General features: G+C 40.7%; 2 protein-coding genes and 1 non-coding gene across 8 annotated transcripts in view; 1 reads left to right on the top strand and 2 right to left on the bottom strand.

Annotated features, from left to right (window-relative positions):
• Nucleotides 1-8,502, bottom strand: part of LOC146385258 (nucleosome-remodeling factor subunit BPTF-like) — a 56,732-nt gene extending 48,230 nt beyond the window's left edge. For all 6 annotated transcript variants that reach the window (XM_084930881.1, XM_084930883.1, XM_084930882.1 and 3 more), the window contains exons 1-2: nucleotides 7,680-8,502; nucleotides 3,354-4,176 (exon numbers count right to left, since the gene is read on the bottom strand). In XM_084930881.1, coding sequence (XP_084787007.1) covers nucleotides 3,354-4,176; nucleotides 7,680-8,253 — 1,397 coding nt within the window. In that variant the 5' untranslated portion in view covers nucleotides 8,254-8,502. The remainder of the gene's footprint in view (nucleotides 1-3,353; nucleotides 4,177-7,679) is intronic.
• Nucleotides 8,503-9,517: 1,015 nt separating this feature from the next.
• trnas-aga (transfer RNA serine (anticodon AGA)) lies at nucleotides 9,518-9,599 on the top strand. The gene has a single exon. It is a non-coding gene; the product is annotated as a tRNA-Ser (tRNA).
• Nucleotides 9,600-9,982: 383 nt separating this feature from the next.
• Nucleotides 9,983-23,281, bottom strand: nol11 (nucleolar protein 11). Its single transcript, XM_084930880.1, has 18 exons — nucleotides 23,103-23,281; nucleotides 22,309-22,422; nucleotides 21,633-21,689; nucleotides 21,105-21,253; nucleotides 20,945-21,002; nucleotides 20,685-20,826; nucleotides 19,955-20,161; nucleotides 19,248-19,324; nucleotides 18,668-18,791; nucleotides 18,459-18,550; nucleotides 18,028-18,093; nucleotides 17,732-17,916; nucleotides 17,361-17,486; nucleotides 13,220-13,441; nucleotides 12,951-13,029; nucleotides 12,754-12,846; nucleotides 10,636-10,743; nucleotides 9,983-10,503 (listed from the first exon to the last, which is right to left on the bottom strand). Exons 1-18 carry the CDS (start codon nucleotides 23,247-23,249, stop codon nucleotides 10,390-10,392), a joined length of 2,160 nt encoding a protein of 719 aa, XP_084787006.1. The 5' UTR covers nucleotides 23,250-23,281; the 3' UTR covers nucleotides 9,983-10,389.
• Between the last annotated feature and the right edge of the window lie 2,767 nt (nucleotides 23,282-26,048).

The raw sequence follows: 26,048 nt of genomic DNA, 5'->3' as shown, positions 1-26,048 counted from the left end.
TTGTTGCACTGAACAAAAATTGTTTTATGTCTGTTTGACTATGCTTGGCTGTGCTTTTTGGATGTTTCAACCTGAATGTTAATATCAAAGGCATTTGACCAGTACTCATAACCCTGACACTGATCTGGGCTGAACTGAGTGGGAACAAAGCCTGGTTGTAACCTGAAAACCTTTTTAAAATGTCCAGATTATTTCCAGGTTCAGACATGTTATTTGCTGTTAACTCTGTCTGAAAAAGTCTACATGTTTTATTACTGATAAAGCACATATGTTTGTCCTCATATTAGCTCATTAGAGTGTCAATCGTGTCACATTTGGTGGGTCATTAGTGGACTTTCCAGTAGGGCTGGGCCATACCATATCATACCGTTCACGGTAATACCGGTATAATGTTGGGCAACGATAAGAAAATGAAATATCGCGATAGAATATGGGTAAAACGCGCATGCGCAGTGCCTTTGTTTTCATACGCACATGGCGGAAAAAGCACGGCGGTGACTGAGAATGAGAAGGGCGAAAGCGGATTGTTGAATGAAACAGATGAACCAGAACTGGTTTGTAAAAATGCTGCAACTTCAGTGGTGTGGAACTGGTTTAACTTTCGTCCGTCAGATACACAACAAAGCACTATTTTTGGTAGAGCATGCTGGCGGGCCGTCGTTATTACCGTGTTTTTTGGAAAATACGGCACACTTAAAATCAATTCTTTGATTTTTCTGAAATTCAACAGTGCCCCTTATAATCCCGTGTGCCTTATGTATGAATTCTGGTTGTGTTTACTGACCTTGAAACGATTTTATGTGGTACACGGCGCTCGAAAATCTGTCAAATGTTTTAGTACGACTTTGCTAAGCTACGAATCCGCACCGCTTGATCGATTGTCGGAGCATTACGGCTATCGTAGGCAGGAGCCTCGCGGAGTGATACGTACTGTGCTTCAACATAATATTACCGTGTTGTGTGTGTATAACCTCTTTTTAAGTTTTGTGGATATTATACATGGTTATGCTGAGGATATGTCGGCCAATTTCCACTGGAAATGCCTTTTGGTTAAACTGTCAGCAAGGATTTGCATTTGCACTGTTAAATTTTTATATAACTTTAATGCACATAAAAAACAGCTGCTTGTTTGAGTGTAAATACATTGATGTTTTTTTTTTTTTTTTTTGCATTAATAAAGTTGTGGAGTTGTAAAGTGTTTAGTCTAGTGTCAATTATATCGTCAGTTATATCGTTGTCGCAAATTTTCAAATGTATATCGTGATAAATATTTTTGGTCATATCGCCCTGCTCTACTTTCCAGTAATCTAGATAATCTACTAATGTATTCGCCACCCTTTCATATGGCAATCAGTGTTATCATGGCTGCTTTAATCGCAGTTGGGAAAAGTTGCTAATCTACTTTGCCTGTAGTTGCTACAAGTTTCTCTGACATTTTATGCTCTCTGGTTGACGTGTTCCTGCTTACTTCTTCCTCTGTGGCTCCTTAAGGGCACCTGAGCATCATTGTTTTGACACAGGTGCTGCCTGTGGGCAAGTAATCAACAGTTATGTTAATGCTAGCCAACTTATCCACCTAACATGCCAGTATGTCCTATTGATGTAAAGCCATTGCCATAAAAATAAAAATTACCCATTAGATCCTCGGTTTCGTGGATGCCAGAAAAGATGCATGAAAACTCTTGTGTTCTGTCTTGCAGCCGACCACAGAAGATGTATTGTGCTCTACCAAGTCATTAAAAAATGTGGCCTAAGAGGAAGCGCCTTGTTTCTGTGTGTGAGTTGTGCTAAAATAGATGCAAAGCGAGGCACTGTGCAAATGCAGCACATAATGACATAGATAACTCACTGAAGAAAACACTGGACTGCAATATGAGCCATTTCAAAAGCAGGGTCTTCTGTAGGAAAGACTAACCTCTTTTGATCTGACTTTTTGTAGTTTTAGTTTCTACAATGATTTTGCAAAGACACAAAAAAAAAAGTTATAGCGCCCTTAACCAAAGGGGAAAAAAAGGTAAAAAGCATTATATGAGCACTTCAATTTATTGCACATGACATTTAAAAAAAAAAAAGTTACAGAGAAGCTTCTGGTATTTCATTGCTCAGACTGTCCTGCAATTATAAATTTAGAATATAAAGTTTTCATTGATTCAAATAAAATGTCCGTGTACTTTGGTTTAGTACTGATTGCAATGAGAGGTGGGGGTATTTCTTAATTGGAAAAGCTGTAAAACTTAGAGAGTTAAAAGTTCAAAATCTATGCACTTCTTCACATTTTCTAAAGCTGTCCAATGGACCGCATTGGAGTCTTTGCTGGGCCGATTAGGGCCCCCGGGCCTTATGTTTGACACCCCGATCTAGAGTTTGTGAATGATTCTGTGGTTATGCTATACTCTCAGTCATGCTCAGGAATAAACTTGTGACAATATTCTGTTTTTAAATCAGCCGAGTTAAGTGCATGAATATAGTGCAGGTCTATTTTTTTTTAAAGATTAACACCTACAGGCTGGAACAAAGATGATGTCAATCACTGATGCCAATCTGTTCATAAGTGGCTGTGATTAACCAAACAGACCCCAAAACACGACATAGTAGTTAGAGTACATATCGTACTAAGAAGAAAAACTGTACAGAAAGCACATTAAGGGATTAATGGGCATATTGTGCTTCCCTGTGATGTTCTTTATAAGTCTATGTGCATATGGTTTGTGACACTCATCAACACTCCCACTCTGATACGACACCAAGTTGGAGACTCTGCCTTAGAGTGGATTAAAGTGCTTTAAAGAACACTAGTCGAACAAACAAATGCTCTTTCGTTGAGATAAACCACAAACGTCTGGCACCTGTGTCTTTGTTTTGTATTAGTAGTTTACAGTATGATTCATATCTCAGGTTTTGAGCCACGGTTTCAGCTCAGATCAGTTTTCTGAGAGGTTTATTAAAAAAAGAAAATGTTAAAAAGGTATTTTATGGAAAGCCTGATTATTAGGTCATTGTTGGACCATGAAAAAAAAAAAACTCTATTACTCTGATGTTTTTTCTGATCTTTAAACATTACCGATTTCACCAGAACAGCACACTTTGACTAAGCCATAGAGTTCGCTTGACTCTAGATAGGTATTACAGTATAAGAAAATGGAAATCGTGATTTCAGTCTCAGTTTCGCAATGTATGAACCCCCCTCAGAAGAAATGTCAAACTGTGTCAAAACTGCTGTGTCTTTTGGAAACTTTGAGAAATAACTAAAGAATAAAATTTCATATTATCAACGTACATCAGCTTACAAAATGAAGCCACGTGTCACTGTTCAATCCCGTGCAACAGCATAATATGAAACAATGTGAACTTACACGATAACGCGGCGATTCAAAAACCAGTATTTACGGTGGTGTCGGTCGTAGCCAATTGGTAGTTGACGAATAAATGGTCTGCTCTTCTGCACTTCTGGGATGCTGTCCGCCACACCGGGTACCTTGTGTGCCACACACACCTCGCATTGCCACTCGTCCTCTGGTACTTCCTGCAGTGGCGGCTTTACACACTCCAGATGGTATACAGCTGAACATGTCTCACAGCACAGCAGGTCACCAAGGCGATGGCACACCCTGCAGTGGTCGTCGTACGCTACCACCCCCTCTGACATAAGCTCCTCTCGGGCAATGTTGGTTGCCAGGAACTGGTCCACCAAAAACTGAAGAACTTTAATTTTGCTATCCAATGGTCCGTAAGGGTAATCCTCATTTTCCTGGAAAGGTAAAATGTGCCGGTACTCTGGGTCACTCTCACAGTATGCCCGCACCACCTCCGGCCAAGTCATACCATCCACAAAATACAGAGTGGAGTTAACGGAGTCCTTCACGTCAGTGGGACCAAATGTGGTGTTAGAAGTGTCCTCTTCTCTGAGAATAGCTTTGAGCAAGGAGACGTGGGTCTCTGCCAACAGCGTGCATTGCTCTTGGCTGGCCAAAGCTGCACAGAAATCCTCAAAACGGAACGGAGAGAGCCGTAAAACTGTGCCAAAGTTGCGGAGCACCTCATAGACGGCAGAAACGTTGAGGAGCTGTGAGGTAGGAACAAGGAGGTCCTCAGAGGACTTGGGAAGCTCCAAGGAAGGAATGTCCTTTGCCTCATGAATAGGTGACCGTGGTTGCAGTGTCCGAGTCTTTTTCCGGCCTATGCAAGAAAAAAAGGAAAAAAAAAGTCAGGAGAGATGAGAGATGTGGTGAAAAAGCCAAAATCACAAAAAAAACATTACAGACAAACACGACACCAAACTGTAACGAGCTACACTGTATGCAGTTTACCGTTAGTCATTACATCCTTATACCTTAATGTAGCAACACCCTTAAGGTCTTATTGACTTTGCTCTGTAATTTTGCAAGAATAAACTGTCTGCAGTAACACAGCCACAGAGAGATGCCCTTGGCAAACCCAGAGCAATCTGTGGAGATTCCTTCTTATAATTTCAGCTACAGGAGAACCCACAAGAAGCATCTTTTAAGTGCTATGAGTGCAACTGACGAGCTCCAAGCCCAATAATCTCCTCTAATAAAAAAACGGATGCAATAACACAACAGTAATAGAACTTTGCACCCTCCCGTTACAAATAGAAACAGGAGATGTGAGGAATTTTGAGGAATCACGAGCAAGTACCGATGTGAGCTGGGCTATTTGTAACCAAGTGCGAAGAGCTGGGGAAGTGATCTTAAAGGCTGACAAAAATATCCTTGTCTTAGGATAAACACACTAAATGATCCAAGTTGATTTATAAGCCTGCTTTTGTTACTGTTGAGGAAATGTGTGCAGATGTTGCAGCATAAGCTGCATGTACTAAACCTGGGTATTCATTCTGGACAATCTCTGTCTACAGACCCATCTGAATGAATAACTAAATAAACATGACACTGTGTAAAATGTAAGAAAAAGCAGGATGCAGGATTTAAACATATTTTTTAAAATCTATATTTGTTTGAATGTAGCACTAATACAAATATATAGCTGACAATGTGTATTTTGTCTTTATCATTTTAAAAATATACTCGTTTAAAATTTTAAGCCTGCATTTCAACAAAGTCGGCACATGGGACCGTTTCTCAAAGGATTGTATCACCTCTTCTTTTAACGGCATGTGGTGAGTGTTTGGGGAACTGGGGAGACAGACTGTTGTAGTTTTGGAAGCCAAATACTTTTCCACTTTGCTGCATATACATAAGAGTTAAGCTGCTCCTTTGTTGCTTTTTTCATCTCATAAAGCTCCTCTTATTTGGTGACAGACCCAGACTGTAGGCAGGTTTTTCGGCGCTGCCTTCTAGTAATAGATAGATAGTTAGATAGATGACAGACAAAGGCACAGAAAGATGGTTGGATGGATGGATGAACATTTGCATTGCACACTAATAACAAACTTGATAATTCCCCAATTCTTTAGTCATGATTTCCTATGAAGAAATTCAGATTTTGACAGATCAAACCCGTTTTCCACTTCACCTCACTCTTAAATGAGTTCAGGTCAGGATCTTGTTATTGAGGGTTGGGGTTTTTTTCCTTCTTTACATAGTAGAGTTTTAACTTTTGTGGCTCCAGTGACAAACTATGTTCAAGATCACACTGATGTTCACAAGTGTTTCTGAGACCATTCAATCATTTCTACACTAAAATCGTCTGTTTTTTTGGTTTCTTTAAAAATGCATTTCGCCGTCATGGCCACTCCTATTGCTTTTTGGCCTCATCCACAGCATATAGAGATTTCACCAGATTCCTCGAGTATTTGAATTTAATTATGCACAAATTCTTTACTATTTTGTCCATACAGTCTTGCAGAGTGCTCAAACCCTCCCTATATTTAATCAGCAAAGACTCAGTCTCCTGGGGATGCTTTATACCCACCCATGTTACGAACATTAACATCATTAGTTGTGAGATGTTCTACAAACTCCTTTTTCCTCCAGGCATTTTCCAGTCTTTCTTTGCCCCAACTTCCGCCTTTCAAACATGTGATTAAAAATAGGCAAGTATGATATGATTTTTTTAAGACTATTTTTTATATGTAGGCTTTAAATTATTTGCAAGTCATTGTTTTTATCCCACTGGATGTATTAAATATGTATAATCAGTGTAGTATTACTTTAAGTACACTGTTTTTATAACATTTGCATTACATGAATACACAATAGTGTGTGGAGATCTCACAGGCTCTTAAGTTTGACATGAGGTTTTCTTTCAAAACCCAAATAAATAACTCGATTATCAGCATTGCCTGTCATACTGTACAATCAGTGTAAGTGAGCTAGTCACTTTTTAGCAGCTGTATGTATGGTTGGCCTGATATTGTACTGTGGTTTAGAGGTGATGGGTAAACAGAGACTATAGCAATAAAACAATTAAATGGTCCAACAAGGGCAGGCAGGAGGTTTAACTGAGCATCAAACACAGGGATTGAGTCCACAAATGGTGGACTGGCATGTGCAATGTGTTTGAATTTACAATATGTGTCAGCCAGTGGACTGAATGATGCTTGTCTGTTGCTATTAGTCCTTTGAAAGCACATTCACGGTAGGCACACAATGCTGCCATGTTCACACATCTATAGCAAAAGTAAACAGATTAACAGAAAGTCGAAAATTATGGGTGTATCCTTTGAAAAATGAATCCTGACCACTGCAGACAAAAGTGGAAAAAATATTTATATGTAAAAGAATAAAATCAAAATTCTATTATTTCTTTTCAGAGATCTGCATAAGCACAAGCTTGTGCTGTTGGACATACTGGAATGCACTCCTGAGTCCTCCTAATCCTATCTAGAATTACTTCCAGTAGTTGGCATACTGTTTCTAATGCATTGCATTGCATAACAGGAGTGTCAACTAATTTTTGCGCGCACAACTTTATTAACGTGATCATTAAGTGGAAAAGAGATTAATTCAAAGCCCTTAATTGATAAACATGAGTGGTTACTATGGTAACGTCGACTGCGTAATGAGCTGCTGTTTCCAACAAGTGAAAGAAAGAGCGGTTCTCTTCAAAACAAACGCTTGTCAAACTCATTTGGCAGCAATAAGAACGAAAATACGTCTTGTGCAAATGCCCTGTAAAAAGCCTGAGTAAGGTCTACTGACTGTGCATAAAAATCTTTAAACTGCTCTTTTACTACTAACACTTACTGCACTTCACGTGGAAAAAGCACAACAATGCCCGAGAAATCCGCTACGAACTGGAGACAATATTTACAAAACACGTGTTTGGCTACAGCGTCTCACTTTGTACAAACTTTCATTACTATGCACACATTTTGTTTTGGAAAAGGTGAATGAATGAATATAAAGTAACAAACGCTTTTCGTGCATCCTATTTCTCGGTGCGTATGAAAAGAAATCCAAGGCGACGCGCGTGGTAATACCGTGCACGAGAGCACGAACAAAAAAAAATTCTTAATTACAAATTAATAACAGAAATGTGCTGATCCTTCAAAAGTCAAAAGCACGAGAGCCGGTTAAAGCGTGGAGCAGATCTGCAAACCAGCGACCAGGAGCACGGGGTAAACAAAGGCCTGTTTCTGAGTGCAAGCTCCATTTTGAACAATGCGGCTTGGTTTCTGTACTGAGCTAAAAATATAATGCACACTTTAAGTACTGCAAAACCCGGTTTCCTAAAGTGCGTGCACCTGCAAACGAACTTACCTGGGGTGCTCCCGAGTGTGCTGTGGCTTCTAAAACTACTCTCAGTACAGTAGCTGGCATCATCATCATCTGGTAGTTCCTCCACATAGTCAGAGTCGTTTCCCAAGGCCTCCTCTTCTTCAAGATCCGACGAAGGGTTGTCGTTCAGGAGTTCATCTTCGTCTGATCTGTAGCTTAAATTATCATCCTCCTCGTCGCTGTTGTCGTCGTAGACCACCTTGGTTTGAGGCCGCCTCACTCCGCCTCTACTGCCGCGGCCGCCTCTAGACCCCCTGCCTCTCCCTCTGCCTCCTCTGCCCCGCGATGCAGCGGTAGCGGCGGTGGTGGAGGCTCCAACTTTCCTGCGGCCCCGGGACGAATGAAAGTTCTCTCGGCCGGAGATTTCTGTATCTACCTCCACAGAGCCAGTGCCACAAACGCCGCCACTTGCACCCCGTCCCCGACCCCTTCCTCTGCCCCTTCCCCGTCCACGCATCCCTCTACTCCTGCCGCCTCGAGAGCCACGGACTGGCCCGGGTGAACCTTCCCGCATCACTGCTGCTTGTTTGGGCGGCCTTCCTCTTCTCCCTCTCATTGTGGGAGAGAGTATCTTCTGTTCCGCTTCAATCTCGCTGCTTGAACGAGCGACGCACACCGGAGAAAAACGGGGAAGAAAAGGCCAACAGATCTGGCGACGGTTCCAGATAGGTCCCCACCAACCCCCAGTCTCTATTTGTGAGCGGAAAGCTCAAACTGAATGGCCGGTGTCCCGCTCTGGGTCGCCTGCAGACGCCATTTTTCTTCACCACTCTCCCTCCGTTGAAAACACAGCAGGCCCCAAAACTGCGTCAAGCTAAAACTCAGGTTAACAGTGGCTCAAAGCAGACGTAGAGCGCTAGCTCCTTCAAAATAAAAGCAACTAAAGGCTAAAAAATCAAAACACTGACTATATACCCAGTTGAACAGCGCAGAGCAGCCGTTTAAAATGCAGAATATTATTTTTAATGCCACAGTGGGAGGTCATACATTAAAAAAAAAGAGATTTAAGCGATTTCGCCTTAAGGACGTCGCTGTAGCATACACGGAAGTGCTAGCGTCATTCTCGAACTTGATCTTAGCAGGCCTGAGTCTATTCGAGATCACGTGACTCACTATTCCACAATAGACGCAATTGCCGTGCTAGTTCATAAAATTGGTTATCCATGCAAAAGCTGTCCGTCAATAGTACTTTATTAGTGTTTGGTGCTTCTGTTGTGTGGTTTTAATCTCAGGTGGGTTGAGTGCACTCAGTAAAACACAATAATTCATTTTCGGCCCTGTCGCCATCGTCGTCACCGCAAAGCGAGGCGAGAAGATAATGCGTCCGACATTAAGCTCTATTACATGGACACAAATACGCGCTCATTAAAGTTAATACCACACACCAATCACTTTGAAAATACCGCGAATGTGTGAGAGCAGCTGCAATTTATTTAAGATACGAATGTATATTATATAACTTTAAAATCGTTACGCATTGTTTGCCAGTGTAGCCAGTTAACTTAAAGAGTAGTAGTGCTTATTAGCCTTTAAAGTATGTACAGTATGTACAGCCTAATAGTTGTAACTTGTTACCCTCTGGGTTGACTTTACAACTTGTATAGGTTAACTTGATTTTTTTATCTTTTCTGTCCATGTTTTCTGTCACTTTGGATTGCTACTTCACCAGCAGACGGAACATAACCTTATCGCAGAACGGCTAAATATACAGAAAAGTGTCTTTTTTACCTCATATTATCCTGTAATACAAAACTCAACTAGGCAATAGATTTGTGGTTGTGTAGTGTCATATTGCTTCTAATAGACTAATGTGAACAACGGTTGTCGTGGCCGAGTGGTTAAGGCGATGGACTAGAAATCCATTGGGGTCTCCCCGCGCAGGTTCGAATCCTGCCGACAACGAATCGTACTTTTCTTTCACCACGAAGATAAGTTTGCGTTGATTATTGGCGGGAAATAATGGAAACACCAATCGCCAGCCCTCATCTAGATTTATTCATCTTTATTTTTTAGCACCACATTCACTGATGGAAGAAAACTAAAATTCAACTGGAGGTTCACTCAAAATCTTGCTAAATGCTCACCCTCAGTAACAGCCATAACAGTTTTCTTTTCACCTACTTCCACATACAGTACATTATATATTTTTATATATTTTACTACACTTGAAATGAAAGTGATATTTTAATCTTAGTCAAAATGAACACTACAAACTTTTAAACTTAAAACTTTTTAATTAAGCTGATATCTGACAGCAGCTTTTAATAAAAATAAAGACAAATGAATTAACATGTATTCATCATCTTTTTTTAATATTAAACATAAAAGGTTTTCACAACAGTTTTCAGCTGTGTAATGACACATACAAAAATAAGTCATCAACTCTCACAGTTCTAAAGGCAAAGCCCCAATATTAACTTTACAATCTCACACCATACTGTTGCATGAGGTGGCTTCTGCATTAAACTTTTACAAAACCAGAAATTAAGCGAATTGTCAAATATTTTGACGACTTAAACAAGTTTAAAACATGGTTAAAAGAGAGCCGCAACTTTTTCAAGGCCTACACATATGGATAGCAAACGTCTGTGGCAAAAAAAAAGCACTCAAGAATAATAACTGTGAAATCATTTTAGCTAAAAGGTTGGAAGAAGATGGTGTTATGAATGATTAAAATTATTTTGTACACATTCTAAAACAGCTCAATGATTTCAATGGAGTACTGTCCGATGCTCTCCTTCGCCTTCATTTTATGGAGTTCTTGAAGGCTTCCTTCAATCTTTCCAAGCTCAGAAACCAGTCTCACCTGAGGATACAAGAAAGCATTTTTTAAAATAAGCTTGCAGTAATAAGCACAATGCTGACACACAAAATAGGTATTATTAAAACTAACATGCAGCTGATTACTGAGCAGATAAAAGGAATAACTGTTTGTTACCTGAGATTTAACAAAGCTGTGGAGGTTCAGCAGCAAGCCTTTAGCTTCTGGAGTCATTACTAGCACCGTAAAATGAGCATCCAACAGCAAACACACCCAATCCATGATCTACAATCAAACAAAGCAACGCACAGTGAGCATTTCTTTTTCTTTTTTTCTTGTTTTGCTCCAACAGGAAAACCGGATTTTTTGCATTCAATAATTTGTGTACAACAATTTTGTGCCAAACTCCAGTAAAGTATTTTTATTATTCAGGCATAAATAATTACAAGCGCAATAAAAATCGTGCGTCTCCAGTGATTGCATTTCTTTTAATCTCTCTTGTAAATGTTTACACTACGTGTATGTGCCGTGGGAGAACTAACCCACACCCAGGTGAAAATAGGTCTGTCATCCACAGCATCCATACAGGAAAATCTGTCAGCATGGTTGATAAAATGTTTTTTCTGTCACTTAATATTTCTTGGCGTACAGATAATAGCTGCACTGACACAGCTGCAAGGAACCCTGGCATTATTGTTTTTTATGTGTTGAGTTCTAATAAAATGCAGTCTGAGCTTCATCTAAGTCGTATTTATAAGCAACCTCAATCTGACTAAACCAATAACAGTCAAATTATTCAACAAATGAAATAATCATCCACACTACAGGTTGGAAAACCTAAGTGAACCTCTGTGCTAATGATTTCTTTAAAAACTATGTAAAGGGTGGTTGGTGGGAACAATACCTTTATCACAACAACTTTTACAGGGCCTTGGGAAGAAGCTTTAGAGAAACATTAGGAGTGAGGCATAAATAATTTCCAAAGATGTGAGTCTAAGTACTAACAGTTGCTCTCAGTGACACATTTATAGGAAAATTATTACATTTATTATGATTTTTAATCATTTCCCTTTGAGGTCAGGACTAAAGGCTGGTAAAAACAAAGGTTATTCACAGGCATTTAGAGGCTCCCGGGTTTCTTAAGTAGAGGAGAAAATGCCAAAGACCCTGAACAACTCTACACCATCACCTGTTTCACCCATCAACAGAGGGAATACACAGATTTCATGCAATCCAGTTCATCTTTTTAAACTCAAAGTATCACTATTTAAATTATTCAGACAAGCTGATTTGTCAAAGCTGTTGCACCAATATTTAAGGTGCGCTGACGGATTCACTCATGCAAGAAAATATCTGACCTCTTTCATTTTTTAAAAATGTTTCTATAGTCCACAGATGGAGACAGGTAGATGGAGATAAGGCTGGAGAGACAGCTGTCTTTATAAACCCTAAATATAATTGTGGGATTATAGTTGACCGACATATTTAAATCTGCCACCATTAAAATTGCTATTTCTCAACTGCAACACCAAGGCTCACTTCACTTCTATACTTCAACAACTACGGTGCAGTCCATTTATAGAACATGAGTTTGTGGTAGAAATTTTCAACTGCAATGCCCCCTCAAGTCGGAGCAGCCCCACCAACCCCAAATCAAGACGGCAGTGGTGCAAGCAAAAGAAATTGTAAAACTGTGAAACAATCTGCACTCCTGCTGTTGTCATTTGCGACCTGCTAAACGAGCCATATACACAGACTGGGCTCCATCCATGTACGTGCTAAAGCTGTGTTTTTAAATGCAAAAAACAAACAAACATTGCACTATAGTGCTAGTGATGCATGAAGGGCCCTACTTTGCTAAGCAACTAAACAAATTGTATTTTTTCTTGCGTTTACAACTAGACTGTTTGAATGCTCTCATATCATGAGTGGCATCACTCCTAGCTTCGACATTCGAGGCAAATGAGCCAGGAGAAATATTCTCCAAATGCTGCGGGTTAGATTGTGAAGTGATAATGTTTGAGGCTGATGTCATTGCAGGTTTGCTCACATTTCCCACTTAAATCAATAACACAAAAAATGTCCCCCCCAACTGACTCACAAAAGTGTGCTGTAAAGTGCTCCATGAAACACCTCCTTCCAATGGAGGTTCCACAAATTGCTAAATTCAACAGTTTGGTAAGCAATTTGTAGAGTGCACTGAGTGCTTACTTCAACTGTTCAATAAACTGTAACTTGGAAGACTGCATGCAAAGCAAAGCCATCCTAATTGCTTATTTGGACACAGATACAAACCTGACTCAGGCTTGGTGATCTAAATCCCTCCATCTGTGGGAAAGCATCCTGGGAATATTTTAGGTATAAAAATTGCAGGTACTGGAGGAAAAGCTGATTGGAAGAAAAAGAAAATGGCAAATATCAGAGTTGTTTGGGATTAAAGCACTGTCTAGTTTATTTTAGAGAAGTGGAATAATTTGATAGCAGTTACTTACCACGACATGTTGAGAGGAAAGATCTTTTAGGTGTGGGAGGAGAAAGGTGTCACTGTACAGTGTCTGCAAGATCTCATTTCTATGCAGCTCCAGTTAAGACCCAATACTTTTAGATTTTCATGCATTTTTACATTTAAATTATTACACAACCACTTTGCAAAACTGCAGCTTAACTAACAACAAAGACTGTCTGATGTTTAAGCTGAATGCAAGAAGCTGTGAGGACAACAGAACAGAATGGTGACGATGTCTGAGTGCTGGGAGGATACATTAGAACAGCCTTGTGTAATCCCACTGGACAGATGAGTTGTGAAGGAGCTGAGGCCTTCTTCACGTCTTCAGCTCTGGTCTGATGGTCATTGACGACTGACGAAGTGGGGCTAAAACCATTCTGCAAGCCAGCCTCTGCACGATCTCTCGTGATTAGGTTTTCCATAAACTCGACGCTGTCAGGCTCCAGGCTCACCTTCTCTGCATCAACATCTGGTATGCTGCATGAAACAGAACAAAAACAACTTGCATTTATAGAACATAATGCTATGTCAGGCCACGAATCAGATTATTAAAGGGAACCTATAATCCCAATTCCCATCTCTAAGTTTTGATTCTCGTACTCCACTAGGGTAGCTATGCATGATTCACAGTTCATAATAATCATTTATCTTATGCTTACCCGCAGCATTCTGAAATTAGACATTTTAACTCCTTGCCCTTTGAGGCTACTTTCTTCAGACTCATTGCATCTCACAAGCAGGCTTGAATGTCAGGTGGGTGGAGTTTCTCTGCTTTTAGTGAGAGGTGTGTGGCTGAGATGGCCATGTTAGAGTCACCTGCATTTGAGATACACTCACCAGCCACTTCCATACATCTAAACAGCCAATCACTTGGCAGCTGCTCACTGTATTTAGGCAAACATACATGGTCAAGAAGACTTGCTAAAGTTCAAATGAAGCAGGTCATCGGGTCAGAATGAGGAAATCATAGCTTTGCTGTTATAAACAATGCCGTTTGGATTTTTTTTAATGCATTTATTACTTCACTATACAGGGAGTGCAGAATTATTAGGCAAATGAGTATTTTGTCCACATCATCCTCTTCATGCATGTTGTCCTACTCCAAGCTGTATAGGCTTGAAAGCCTACTACCAATTAAGCATATTAGGTGATGTGCATCTCTGTAATGAGAAGGGGTGTGGTCTAATGACATCAACACCCTATATCAGGTGTGCATAATTATTAGGCAACTTCCTTTCCTTTGGCAAAATGGGTCAAAAGAAGGACTTGACAGGCTCAGAAAAGTCAAAAATAGTGAGATATCTTGCAGAGGGATGCAGCAGTCTCAAAATTGCAAAGCTTCTGAAGCGTGATCATCGAACAATCAAGCGTTTCATTCAAAATAGTCAACAGGGTCGCAAGAAGCGTGTGGAAAAACCAAGGCGCAAAATAACTGCCCATGAACTGAGAAAAGTCAAGCGTGCAGCTGCCAAGATGCCACTTGCCACCAGTTTGGCCATATTTCAGAGCTGCAACATCACTGGAGTGCCCAAAAGCACAAGGTGTGCAATACTCAGAGACATGGCCAAGGTAAGAAAGGCTGAAAGACGACCACCACTGAACAAGACACACAAGCTGAAACGTCAAGACTGGGCCAAGAAACATCTCAAGATTGATTTTTCTAAGGTTTTATGGACTGATGAAATGAGAGTGAGTCTTGATGGGCCAGATGGATGGGCCCGTGGCTGGATTGGTAAAGGGCAGAGAGCTCCAGTCCGACTCAGACGCCAGCAAGGTGGAGGTGGAGTACTGGTTTGGGCTGGTATCATCAAAGATGAGCTTGTGGGGCCTTTTCGGGTTGAGGATGGAGTCAAGCTCAACTCCCAGTCCTACTGCCAGTTTCTGGAAGACACCTTCTTCAAGCAGTGGTACAGGAAGAAGTCTGCATCCTTCAAGAAAAACATGATTTTCATGCAGGACAATGCTCCATCACACGCGTCCAAGTACTCCACAGCGTGGCTGGCAAGAAAGGGTATAAAAGAAGAAACACTAATGACATGGCCTCCTTGTTCACCTGATCTGAACCCCATTGAGAACCTGTGGTCCATCATCAAATGTGAGATTTACAAGGAGGGAAAACAGTACACCTCTCTGAACAGTGTCTGGGAGGCTGTGGTTGCTGCTGCACGCAATGTTGATGGTGAACAGATCAAAACACTGACAGAATCCATGGATGGCAGGCTTTTGAGTGTCCTTGCAAAGAAAGGTGGCTATATTGGTCGCTGATTTGTTTTTGTTTTGTTTTTGAATGTCAGAAATGTATATTTGTGAATGTGGAGATGTTATATTGGTTTCACTGGTAAAAATAAATCATTGAAATGGGTATATATTTGTTTTTTGTTAAGTTGCCTAATAATTATGCACAGTAATAGTCACCTGCACACACAGATATCCCCCTAAAATAGCTAAAACTAAAAACAAACTAAAAACTACTTCCAAAAACATTCAGCTTTGATATTAATGAGTTTTTTGGGTTCATTGAGAACATGGTTGTTGTTCAATAATAAAATTATTCCTCAAAAATACAACTTGCCTGATAATTCTGCACTCCCTGTATATCTGTTATCTGGGTTTGTTCTGAAATGCGCATATGAAGATGGATTCTAGGGCTGGGCCATATCATAACATTCACGGTAATACCGGTCTAATGTTGGGCAACGATAAGAAAATGAAATATCGCGATAGAATATGGGTAAAACGCGCATGCGCAGTGCCTTTGTTTTCATACCACATGGCGGAAAAAGCATGGCGGTGATGGAGAACGAGAAGGGCGAAAGCGGATCGTTGAATGAAACAGATGAACCAGAACTGGTTTGTAAAAATGCTGCAACTTCAGTGGTGTGGAACTGGTTTAGCTTTCGTCCATCAGACACACAACAAAGCACTATTTTTGGTAGAGCATGCTAGAGGGCCGTCGTTATTGCCGTGTTTTTTGGAAAATACGGCACACTTAAAATCAATCCTTTGATTTTTCTGAAAATCGACAGTGCCCCTTATAATCCCGCATGCCTTATGTATGAATTCTGGTTGTGTTTACTGACCTCGAAACGATTTTATGTGGTACACGGCGCTCAAAAATCTGTCAAATGTTTTAGTACGACTTTGCTAAGCTACGAAGCCGCACCGCTTGATGGATTGTCGGAGCATTACGGCTATCGTAGGCAGGAGCCTCGCGGAGTGATACGTACTGTGCTTCAACATAATATTACAGTGCTGTGTGTGTATAACTTCTTTGTAAGTTTTGTGGATATTATACATGGTTTTGCTGAGGATATGTCGGCCAATTTCCACTGGAAATGCCTTTTGGTTAAACTGTCAGCAAGGAATTTGCATTTGCACTGTTAAATTTTTATATAACTTTAATGCACATAAAAAACAGCTGCTTGTGTAAGTGAAAATACATTGATGGAGTTTTTTTGCACTAATAAAGTTGTGGAGTTGTAAAGTGTTTAGTCTAGTGTCAATTATATCGTCAGTTATATCGTTGTCGCAAAATTTTCAAATGTATATCGTGATAAATATTTTTGGTCATATCGCCCTGCTCTAATGGATTCTATGGCAAAAAGCTCAAACCATCTCAAATTGGTTTCTTTAACATGACAGTGAGTTTACTGTACTCCAATGGGCTCCACAGTAACCACAGCTCAACCCAATAGAGCACCTTTGGCATGTAGAGAGACAGGATGGATGTACAGCCAACAAATCTGCAGCAACTGTGTGATCCTCTTATGCCAATACGGACCAAACTCTCAAAGGGACATTTCCAGGACCTTTTTGAATCTGCGCCACAAAGAATTAAGGCAGTTCTGAAGGCAAAAGGGGATTCCTGGTACTACCTTGGTATACTTAACAGTGTCTCCAGTGAGTGTATATGTGGCAGAGATAAGGACAAGCATGGAAGTCCACTTTAAAATACTACTGCAACTGTATGCATACCAAAAGTAAGAATACCGTTAGCATGCAAAGGACACTGGCAGATCACTTACTGTAGCTCAGGTGGCAGAGCAGGTCAGCCACTAATCAGAAGGTCGGTGGTTCGATCCCAGGCTGCCTCCTGCTTGGGCAAGATACTAACCCCATGTTTGCCTACTGGTGGTGGTCAGAGGGCGCCTGTGTCCGGCAGCCTCGCCTCTGTCAGTGCGCCCCAGGGCAGCTGTGGCTACAATGTAGCTTGCTATTGCCAGTGTGTGAATGTGTGTGTGAATGTGTGTGTGAATGGGTGAATGTAGTGTAAAGCGCTTTGGGGTCCTTAAGGACTAGAAAAGCGCTATACAAATGCAGGCCATTTACCATTTTACTGTCCATAAACTGGAATTTGTACATAAGTTGTTGCACAGTTAAAAACAGCCCGTCTTACCTGATGAATGCCTTCAGGCAGGCACAGGTAACAGCTTCAGGAATGTCAGGGAAGAACTGCAAGCAGAGCTGACACAGAAAGTAATCCTTCTTCTCAAGGGCCAGGAGCACAAGGTCAGGACACACACTGTTGAATGCAATGATGGCACATAGTTATATTCAATTGCTCACTTGTTGAATATTTCTATCTGTATGCAAGAAAACAGTTTGGGGTTTCCTTCATGTTTCCCACACTAGAATGCAAACCTATTTTATGGTACCTTATTAAAAATGTAAACTACATTAAAAGAATATAAAATAAATTCTACACACTAAAAGAGTTTTGAGAGTCAATATTTTTTCCATCTACCTTATCTCACTTGCCATACATACCTGTGGCAAAGGCACCGAGTGTGAACCAGCTGTGCCAGCGTGCTAGAAGAGTAGAAGGCTGGATCGGCAAGACTCCGGGACACGAGGGTTAATGCAAGCTGTCCCACTGAGGGCTGCAGGTCCTGGAACTCTGCCCTGGTCAGGAACCCCTCCACCTCTTTCTGGATCTCTTCCACTGGTGCTGTCTAAGAGGGAAAATAAATATATTTTTTAAATTCAGAATTGTTTGGTATAATTCTGTTGCGCTGAAGCATGCAGAACGAAAGCTGTGTTATAAAAATAAGTCACGTTTTTACCTTGATGAGCTCTAATACTTGGTCAGTTGTTAAATTAGTTGTTGACTGGGACTTACGGGTCATTCTCTGTATGGAAAAACAGAAGAATCAAATTAAGGATCTACCACACAACACTGGTGTCTCACAGATAAGTTTAATAAATAAATATTACTATACTTTTTCAGTAGTTAGTAATATTTCTTCTTACTATTTATTGTACCTTATTTTAGTAATTCCAAATGTTATGCAACATTATTTTTTCTTTTAATGTCATTAGAGATTTAAACAGAACGACAAAGAAACATGTTTCCCATTATCATATTATATAACTCTTTTATATAAAGGTTTTACAAACGGGAACAATGTTAAGGCTTCTGCCATAAGCCGTTCGTCTCTGCAAGAGTGTGGACAACGACGAACTCACAATTCGCAAAAACACTTATCCAACTTACCGTCCTCCTCGTTTCTGCAGATTTTGAGGGCTGAGCTTTTTCACCGTGAAGAATGTTACTCCAAGATGGCACAGAATTCGGAGTCTTCGACTCTGTGGTTAAAAAACAAACAAAAGAGTACTGAGTGAACACAATTTCTCATGTAAAAATGGGAATCAGAGATATAATTTTGAGTCGAGCGAGAGTATGACATGTTTGATTCAGCTCACCTTCAGTCTTTGTATGTTTTAATTTTCCCAGGGCAGAGGCAAGAGAAGATTTGGGGCACTCGAAGGGTATAATGGAGAGGGTTTTCCCATGTGGAATAAATACCTTGTTGGAATAACTCCAAAGCTGTATGAGAGACAATAAAATCAACACAAAGATGATGCAGACATAGTTCAAAACTGTTGCTACATATTTGTGTCTAATACACTGGTTTTAAGATTGTAAACTGCTATAAAGTTGTGAGAAGGGACAGTGAGCCCCGTCACAGTGGAGTGCAGACACGGTGCTCTACCAAAGTCATACAGTCCTCCATCAGCACCCAGCAGCTGGAAGGACAGGGAACCTTGGCCCACAGTTAACAACAATGAAGCCTGAGCACGTGTGATTGCTGTCGTGTGAGTATGAAGTAATCCAGTCACTTTTAAAGATTAGGCTTTACTATTGTGAATGATGACTTAGCACTAATGTAAGTCACAATTTCTGAGTAGCATTATTGCTTTAAAATTTATTGCTTCATCCTAGTCAAAAACCAGGACCGTTAAATAAATAAATAAACAAACTTTATATTCAATGCATTCCTACCTGTCCGTAGATCTTTCCAGCCATCTCTTTTCCAGCCTGAAGCGTCTGAAAGTTGGTATTCCAGATGCAAAGAAAGTCTAAAATAACACAGGCAGAGAGACATTCAGGAACTACAGACACCCAGATCAGATACTTAATTTTTGATCTGACAGATATCTTTTAGGCCAGAAAGCTAGCATGTTAACCAAGCATTCATTTCAGTTCTAATAACTTCAACCTGCAAAACCACTTCAGCTTCAGAACTTTTTTTTTTAGCCACTGAATAAAATCCAGACACTACAAACCACATTTAGGCCAGCTAACCCATTATTTACTATATTGAATTACTTAAAAACAAAGGGGAAAACAGCATAGCATCAAGTGATAGCTGTTTACACCGCTATCACTATTATTTGTGATCTTGGCAAAAAGAGAAGAAATAACTAGCTAAGACTAAACAAGCAGAGTTGAGTTTTAAGTTTTTTTAACTTTTAAAAGACAAGCAGTTAGGAAAATAACAGCTCTACATTTCATCAGTATGATAATGTGAAACTGTGCTACTAAAAAATAAAGCCGCTGTTTCCATGCCAACTCCCTACAAGGGCTTACTGAAAGCCTTGATATTATATATAAAAGACTAATTTCAAGAGGATTTGCTATGCACAGTATGGTACTTGTAGAGGAGTTAAAGATCTTTATTTGAGATACTGTAATTTAACAGCATTTACCTTTACCACCTCCAGCAGAGGGATGTGGAACCCCAACAACAGCTACATGGGCTTCATCCAGAGCCATGGCCGACGCTGCCTCCAGCTGGCCATCACCAACAGGAAGACCCAGCAGCAGGCTACGGGGCAGGGGTAAGGCCTGGACCCCCTCTTCAGTCCCGAGGCCCCGCACGGAGAGTACACTCTGGTACATGTGACCATTAGGGTCTAAATGTGAGAGAAATGTTTAAACATTAGCAATACTACATACTGCATACCTCACCAACTGTGTGTTTGTGTAATTTAGCTTCATACATGTAGAGTGCACCACTTATTTACATCAGATTATCAAACTGTGAGCAATTGGAGAAGAGTGCATTCACAACTAACTGAAGTGAGAGAGCAAGGGGGATCTTATTCACAGTAGTGGACCTTCACTACACGTCTTATTTTAAACTGCTAATCCTTCAAAAGTGGCTCAAATCAGCTCAGCGGTACTGTTCAGAGGAGGGGGACTAGGGGTGCCTTTTGAGTACAAGTTTAAACTTAGTTACTTAAGGGATGTCATTTTTTTTTTAAGTCACATTTTTATAATTGTTGATGACCCTGATGAAGGAACGCAGCTGTACGTTTTTACACTCCCACCCCCTGTAACTGGCTTGCAGTGCCAGTAATTATCTTTTCCAAATTCCATAGCATATGGCCTCAAACACCAACATTCAAAATGTTCTGACAGGAAAGTGTGGCTTACAGAGATAAAGGAGGCAGATGTGCTTATCCCTGTAAGTGGCAGAGAAGCTCAGCGGGGAGAGACCAGGTTCTTCTCTCTCAAGCCGGTACCTCTGTACAGAGTTTGGGTTCAGTCTCTGCAGGTAGAGAAAATGCTCTCCTTTCTGCGGGGAGACAGTGACAGTCATGTTGGGCAAAAGCAAGGACATTAGCTGTGTTGCAAAAGCAATGAGCACTTAAAACTAAATCCACTTGAAACTTTTAGCCCATCAAGTATTTTACCTGTTCAGTTGTGATGATGATAAACTGCTGGGTCTCTGCCACTATGATGGTGCTCCACCTGCAGATAAAAAAGGGGCGGGGGGAGTTTAAAAGTTAACATGTTGCACTCAAGTACAGCTCTAGAATAAGGTCAACATAAAGTTTGTCAAATGACATCGACCTGATGGCTTCTTCTTGAGCTAGCACCTCCTCTATGGGCTGCTGCGGAGCAGCAAGGAGAGAGTCCAGCAGTCTCACAGCTCCTCTCTGAAACAAGACCACAGGCTCCCCTCCATGTGTACAGTGAACCTTCCAGACATCTGAAGAAACCTGGAGAAAAAGCACACGGAAAAGGCAGAAGTGTTCACGTCTGTCAATAACACACTGGTTAATTAATTCTTTTCAGGTAAATTGCTCTAAATACTACTGAGAATTTTAGGAGCAATGTGCAATTTAAAATCATCAGCAGGTCTACAGTGGTTCTTATGTGTTTTGTTGCTCTCTCCAAGTCTTAAGTACAACCAGTCTTGCTGTGGAGACGGTGAGCAGTGGACTCTATAACAATCTGTACTAAAATATTTACACCAGTGGAGAGGAGATACCCTTAGAGCTGGGATTGTGTGTTTTGTTGTAGTCTTCATTTCTGTTCTTGGTGGTAGAAGCGGGATGGCTGTCTACTGTCTACATCAGTGTATATGTTCGGACTTACTGTTGCTTTGAAGGCTTTGTCCAATAGTATGTCATCTTCCTTCCAAATTCTTATCACCTTAGAGACACAACATCAAAAACATTACAACATGAAAGATTTTTCTGAAAACGCAGATCACTGGAGACATCTTTGAACTGATCTCATATACGAAATACAGATACTGCCTATTGAAAGAGGGATGCACATATATGTTGGCCGATAAGACTTTTTTTTTTTTGACTGATATTGGCACTTCACAAAATAAAATAGTGTTTACCTATTTTGCCTATAGTGACTGATTCTTATATGCTCCCAAGTCGATTTTATAGTAACTAAATGGTTGTTCTTGATAATATCCATCCCTTTTCATCATAGTATACCTAACTGTCGATGGCTACTTCAGCAGGATAACACCCCATGTCACAAAGCTCAAATCATCTCTAACTGGTTTCTTAAACATTACAGTAAGTTTACTGTACCCAGTGGGCCACACAGTCACCTGATCTTAATCTAATAAAGCACCTTTTGACTGTCATGTTAACACAGACCAAAACCTCTGAGTAATGTTTTCAGCACATTATCGAAGAATTAAAGTAGTGCTGAAGGCTAAAAGGTCTCCAACTTGGTATTAGTAAGATGTACCTAATAAAGTGTCCAGTGAGACACTGCAGCAACCAAAGCAGTCACCAAAGCCTACCTTGTTGTCTGTTACTGCCACATATTCGTTGGTTTGTGAGTTGAAGACTGCTGGGCACGTCAGTTTTTGTCCTTGTTTCACTGTCCAGTTCCCCAGCGGCTTCTGGTCTGACACCTTTCAGGCCATAAAACAAAGGGATAATTAATAAAGAGGTGATGTTTCACATAGCTTCTATTTAGCCATACACACGCAGTGCAGAGTTATGTAAAGACTGTTTTCTACAACCACATCTTTTACCTCTGTGAACGGATCTCAAAAGACTTGATAAAGATCTAATAGACAGTTTGCCTTATTCAGGACACACACAGCAGTAACTTTAGCTATTTTAACTACACTGTAATGCGTTTAGCTTATCCAAACAACGAGGCTTGACACGCTCATTCACGTTGGAGAAAACGAGGATAAGACATGTAGCCTTATCGTCAAGCCGTTTTTATCGCATGCAAAACAACGAGTTAGCCGCTGAAGCTGCCCCCCAGAGAAATCACATTTTAAAGGTATACACGACTTGTGACGTCTGTAGCTAACTTTAGCAAACATTTGACTGTCATATTCGAATAGCAAGTTTACAAAACCAATGTAAAACATTTACTGCCGAGTTTCATTTAAAAGACACAAGATATAGACAGATATAGATGTATAAGATATAAGACAGCTTTAAATGCATGTTTGGTTTCGTCTAACGCTCTGGTTCCAACGCTGCTGGCCAGAAAACCGGAGGATGCTAACACGAGTCGCACTGATCAGCTGGCCCAGGTTAGGGGAGCCTCCTGAAAGCTAATTTTAAACGTTACCTTGTACAGAGTCACTGATCTGGTTGAATCCGTGACCACGACATGATCGCGATCTCTCTCCTCTTCGATCCCTTGAATGCCTGAACTTGACAGATTTTGATCTGGAACAAGCCCACACAACGTGTATCCTTCATACAGCGCTGCCATGCTGGACGAGAAGAACTCGTTGGATCTCGCGAGAATACAGATGAACTGACGCTCCGGAACCACGAGACTTCTGTCACTGCGGCGGGATCTTGTTTTGCCCCCCCCCCCCAAAAAAAAACGTGATTTTTTTTTTTTAGTTTTGAGACATTTGAAAACACTTTTAATATTTTTTTTACCCAATGATTAATTTTTGATATATAGAACTTATTGGATGAGGCTTTATTTTGAACACGTTACGATAATACAAAAACTAAACATAAGGAAAACAGTAATTCAAGAAGTAGAAAGAAGTCCTCATCCTACTCCTCACCAGTCATCACGTAAAAACGACCTTTTTATGTCATGTCCTATCACGAATTTGTGTGTGTGCTTGTATATAAACACGCGCACACATATTTTGCAACGTTGATAATATTACAATACAATACAATACAACTTTATTTATATTGCACATTTAAAACCGAAGGTACACCAAAGTGATTCAGAACAAGGTTAAAAACATAACAGATATAAGACCATAACAGAGTACAAATAAGCTAACAAATGAGAAACGCTGGTTAAACAAAAAATACACATAAAATAAGAAATAAAACGTTAGGGCGTAATTTAGAAGATAAAATCACCGAGTATTCATAAATATAAGGTGGGGGTATTTATACAGTGGTACATCAAGAGAAGATAAATAACACAGGGATTAAATATAGGGAATGTGCACTAACTAACCAAAAACGCTCGGTCAAACAGGTAAGTTTTTAACTGTGATTTAAATAAATGGATGGAATCAGAGGTGCGAATAGCAGCAGGAAGATTGTTCCAGAGGCTATAGGCTGCAGGGCAAAAGCATGGTCACCTCTGGTCTTTAGCCGGGATCTAAGCTGCACTAAGAGTAATTGTCCTGATTGGGGATATATGGACTAAAGAGTTCAATGAGGTAGCACGGCGCAGTATTGTTCATGATTTTAAAGGTAAGCAACAGAATTTTAAACTCAATGCGGTGTTTGACAGGGAGCCAATGCCAATGATAGTGAACATTCATAAGTATTGTGCCAAACCCCTGTACGGTGAAATCGACAGGAGAGAATCTGAATATGTTTTGCTTCGCTCAGCACTGAAATTCTTATGTATATATTTTATTCCTATTTTCATCCTGTTTAATCAATTATTATCACATCAAGAAATTTATTTTTATTAAATGTATCAATTTCCACACCATCTATGTGCACTTGTACATTATTCTTACCGAATAACAAATTTTAGTTTTATGTAGATTTAATGATAATTTGGTCCTACCAAACTACTTTTTTTCCCCACATGTTTGGAGTGACCAGTTCCAGTGACTCTTTTTCCGTAGAATAAAAAATATTTGTTCCATCTGCAAATAATACTAATTTTAATACATCCAAGCATGATGAAGAATATTCCCAGCTTCACAAATTGTGTCCTGTCAGTTAAAGGTTTCACTTCAGAGCACTACAGCTCTTCTAAACTGAATACTGTTACAGTTTATATTATGACTGATTTTTGTCAGATGCCTGTGTAAGCATTTATTGTAATCTCCTTGATTTAGGCAGTTATTACCAATGATGTAGAATCAGAGAATGATAAAATATACCTTATGTTAAAAAGTGAGTTATGGCCTATGATTTATGACAATTGAAGCAATAAAGGAAGTAATAAAATATGTATGACAGTCATATGTGGTTTGTACATGGCTCAGCTGCAGTGGAGGGCTGGAGCAGTGATTTCAGGGTGTGTCGGGGAGGCTGACCAGAACAAGCTGTTGACCATATCTAATCATGCCTTCCCTATATGAGTAGGACGCCAGGACCTGAATTAAGAGCTTTGTGTGGTGTGCAGAGTGGAGGGATGCAGCTGGAAAGCTGAGCAGCGATAAATATCATCAGTTGGAACAGCTGCAGGACCAGTCTAAGTGCCAGACAAAGGTGTTTGAAAGTGGCCCAGAGGACCGACCTTTTGCCTATGCCTGGTGGTGGAGGAGCATTTCTTTGCGGGGCTCCCCACAGAGACCGCAGAATGAGTCCACTCTCACTGGCCAGCCAGCCTGGATGCTGGCATAACACTGGCCAAGGAAAGCAGCGGGACATCCACAACCACTAGTCCAAGCTCTGAGGAAGATGTTCCAGGGTAGTGGCCAAAATTGGCCACTAACCCACTTGTCTGTGCTCTATTTGTACAGGTCACAGCAGCTACAGACACCACACCTCACTCACCGTGAGCCGAACAAGCACCGAGGCAGCCGTGTTGGAGGTGTGGGCAACCCGGGCACATCCACCAGCAGCCTGCTGTTCAAGATGGGGCAGATGTTTCGTGTTGCTGGCCCTCCAACAATCTCCCTCGGTCTGAGAGGGATGTACAGTGTACCAGTAAGGTTCCAAAGGGGTATACGCCAGGCTTGGGCTGTACCCAGACCATGGCGAATGGCAGACCATCCCGAGCAGTGGTGCTGCACACAATTTCTGCTAAGAGTGTGGGGCAGGCACTGTTTCAGGTCATCTCCCGAGTCAGCATCTCGAAAGAGATACTGACTGGCCAGGGCACATTGTTCATGTTTCATACACTAATAGAACTATACAAATGACTGGGAATTAAATCTGTTTGGACCAGTGTCTACCACCCTCAGACTGATTGACTGGTGGACAGACTCAGTAAGACTTTAAAGTCCATGATTTGTAAGTTAATTCATGACGATGAGTGCAATTGGGTTCGCTGGTTAGACCCTCTGTTGTTTGCAGTGTGGGAGGTGCCCCGCACCTCCATGGGATTTTCACCCTTTGAGTA

This window comes from Perissodus microlepis, chromosome 6, assembly GCF_051167445.1.
Source record: "Perissodus microlepis isolate ML-2025 ecotype Zambia chromosome 6, ASM5116744v1, whole genome shotgun sequence".
In the NCBI taxonomy this organism is placed as follows: Eukaryota; Metazoa; Chordata; class Actinopteri; order Cichliformes; family Cichlidae; genus Perissodus; species Perissodus microlepis.
Note: the sequence above shows the minus strand (reverse complement) of the source record. Positions and strands in the feature narration are given on the sequence as shown.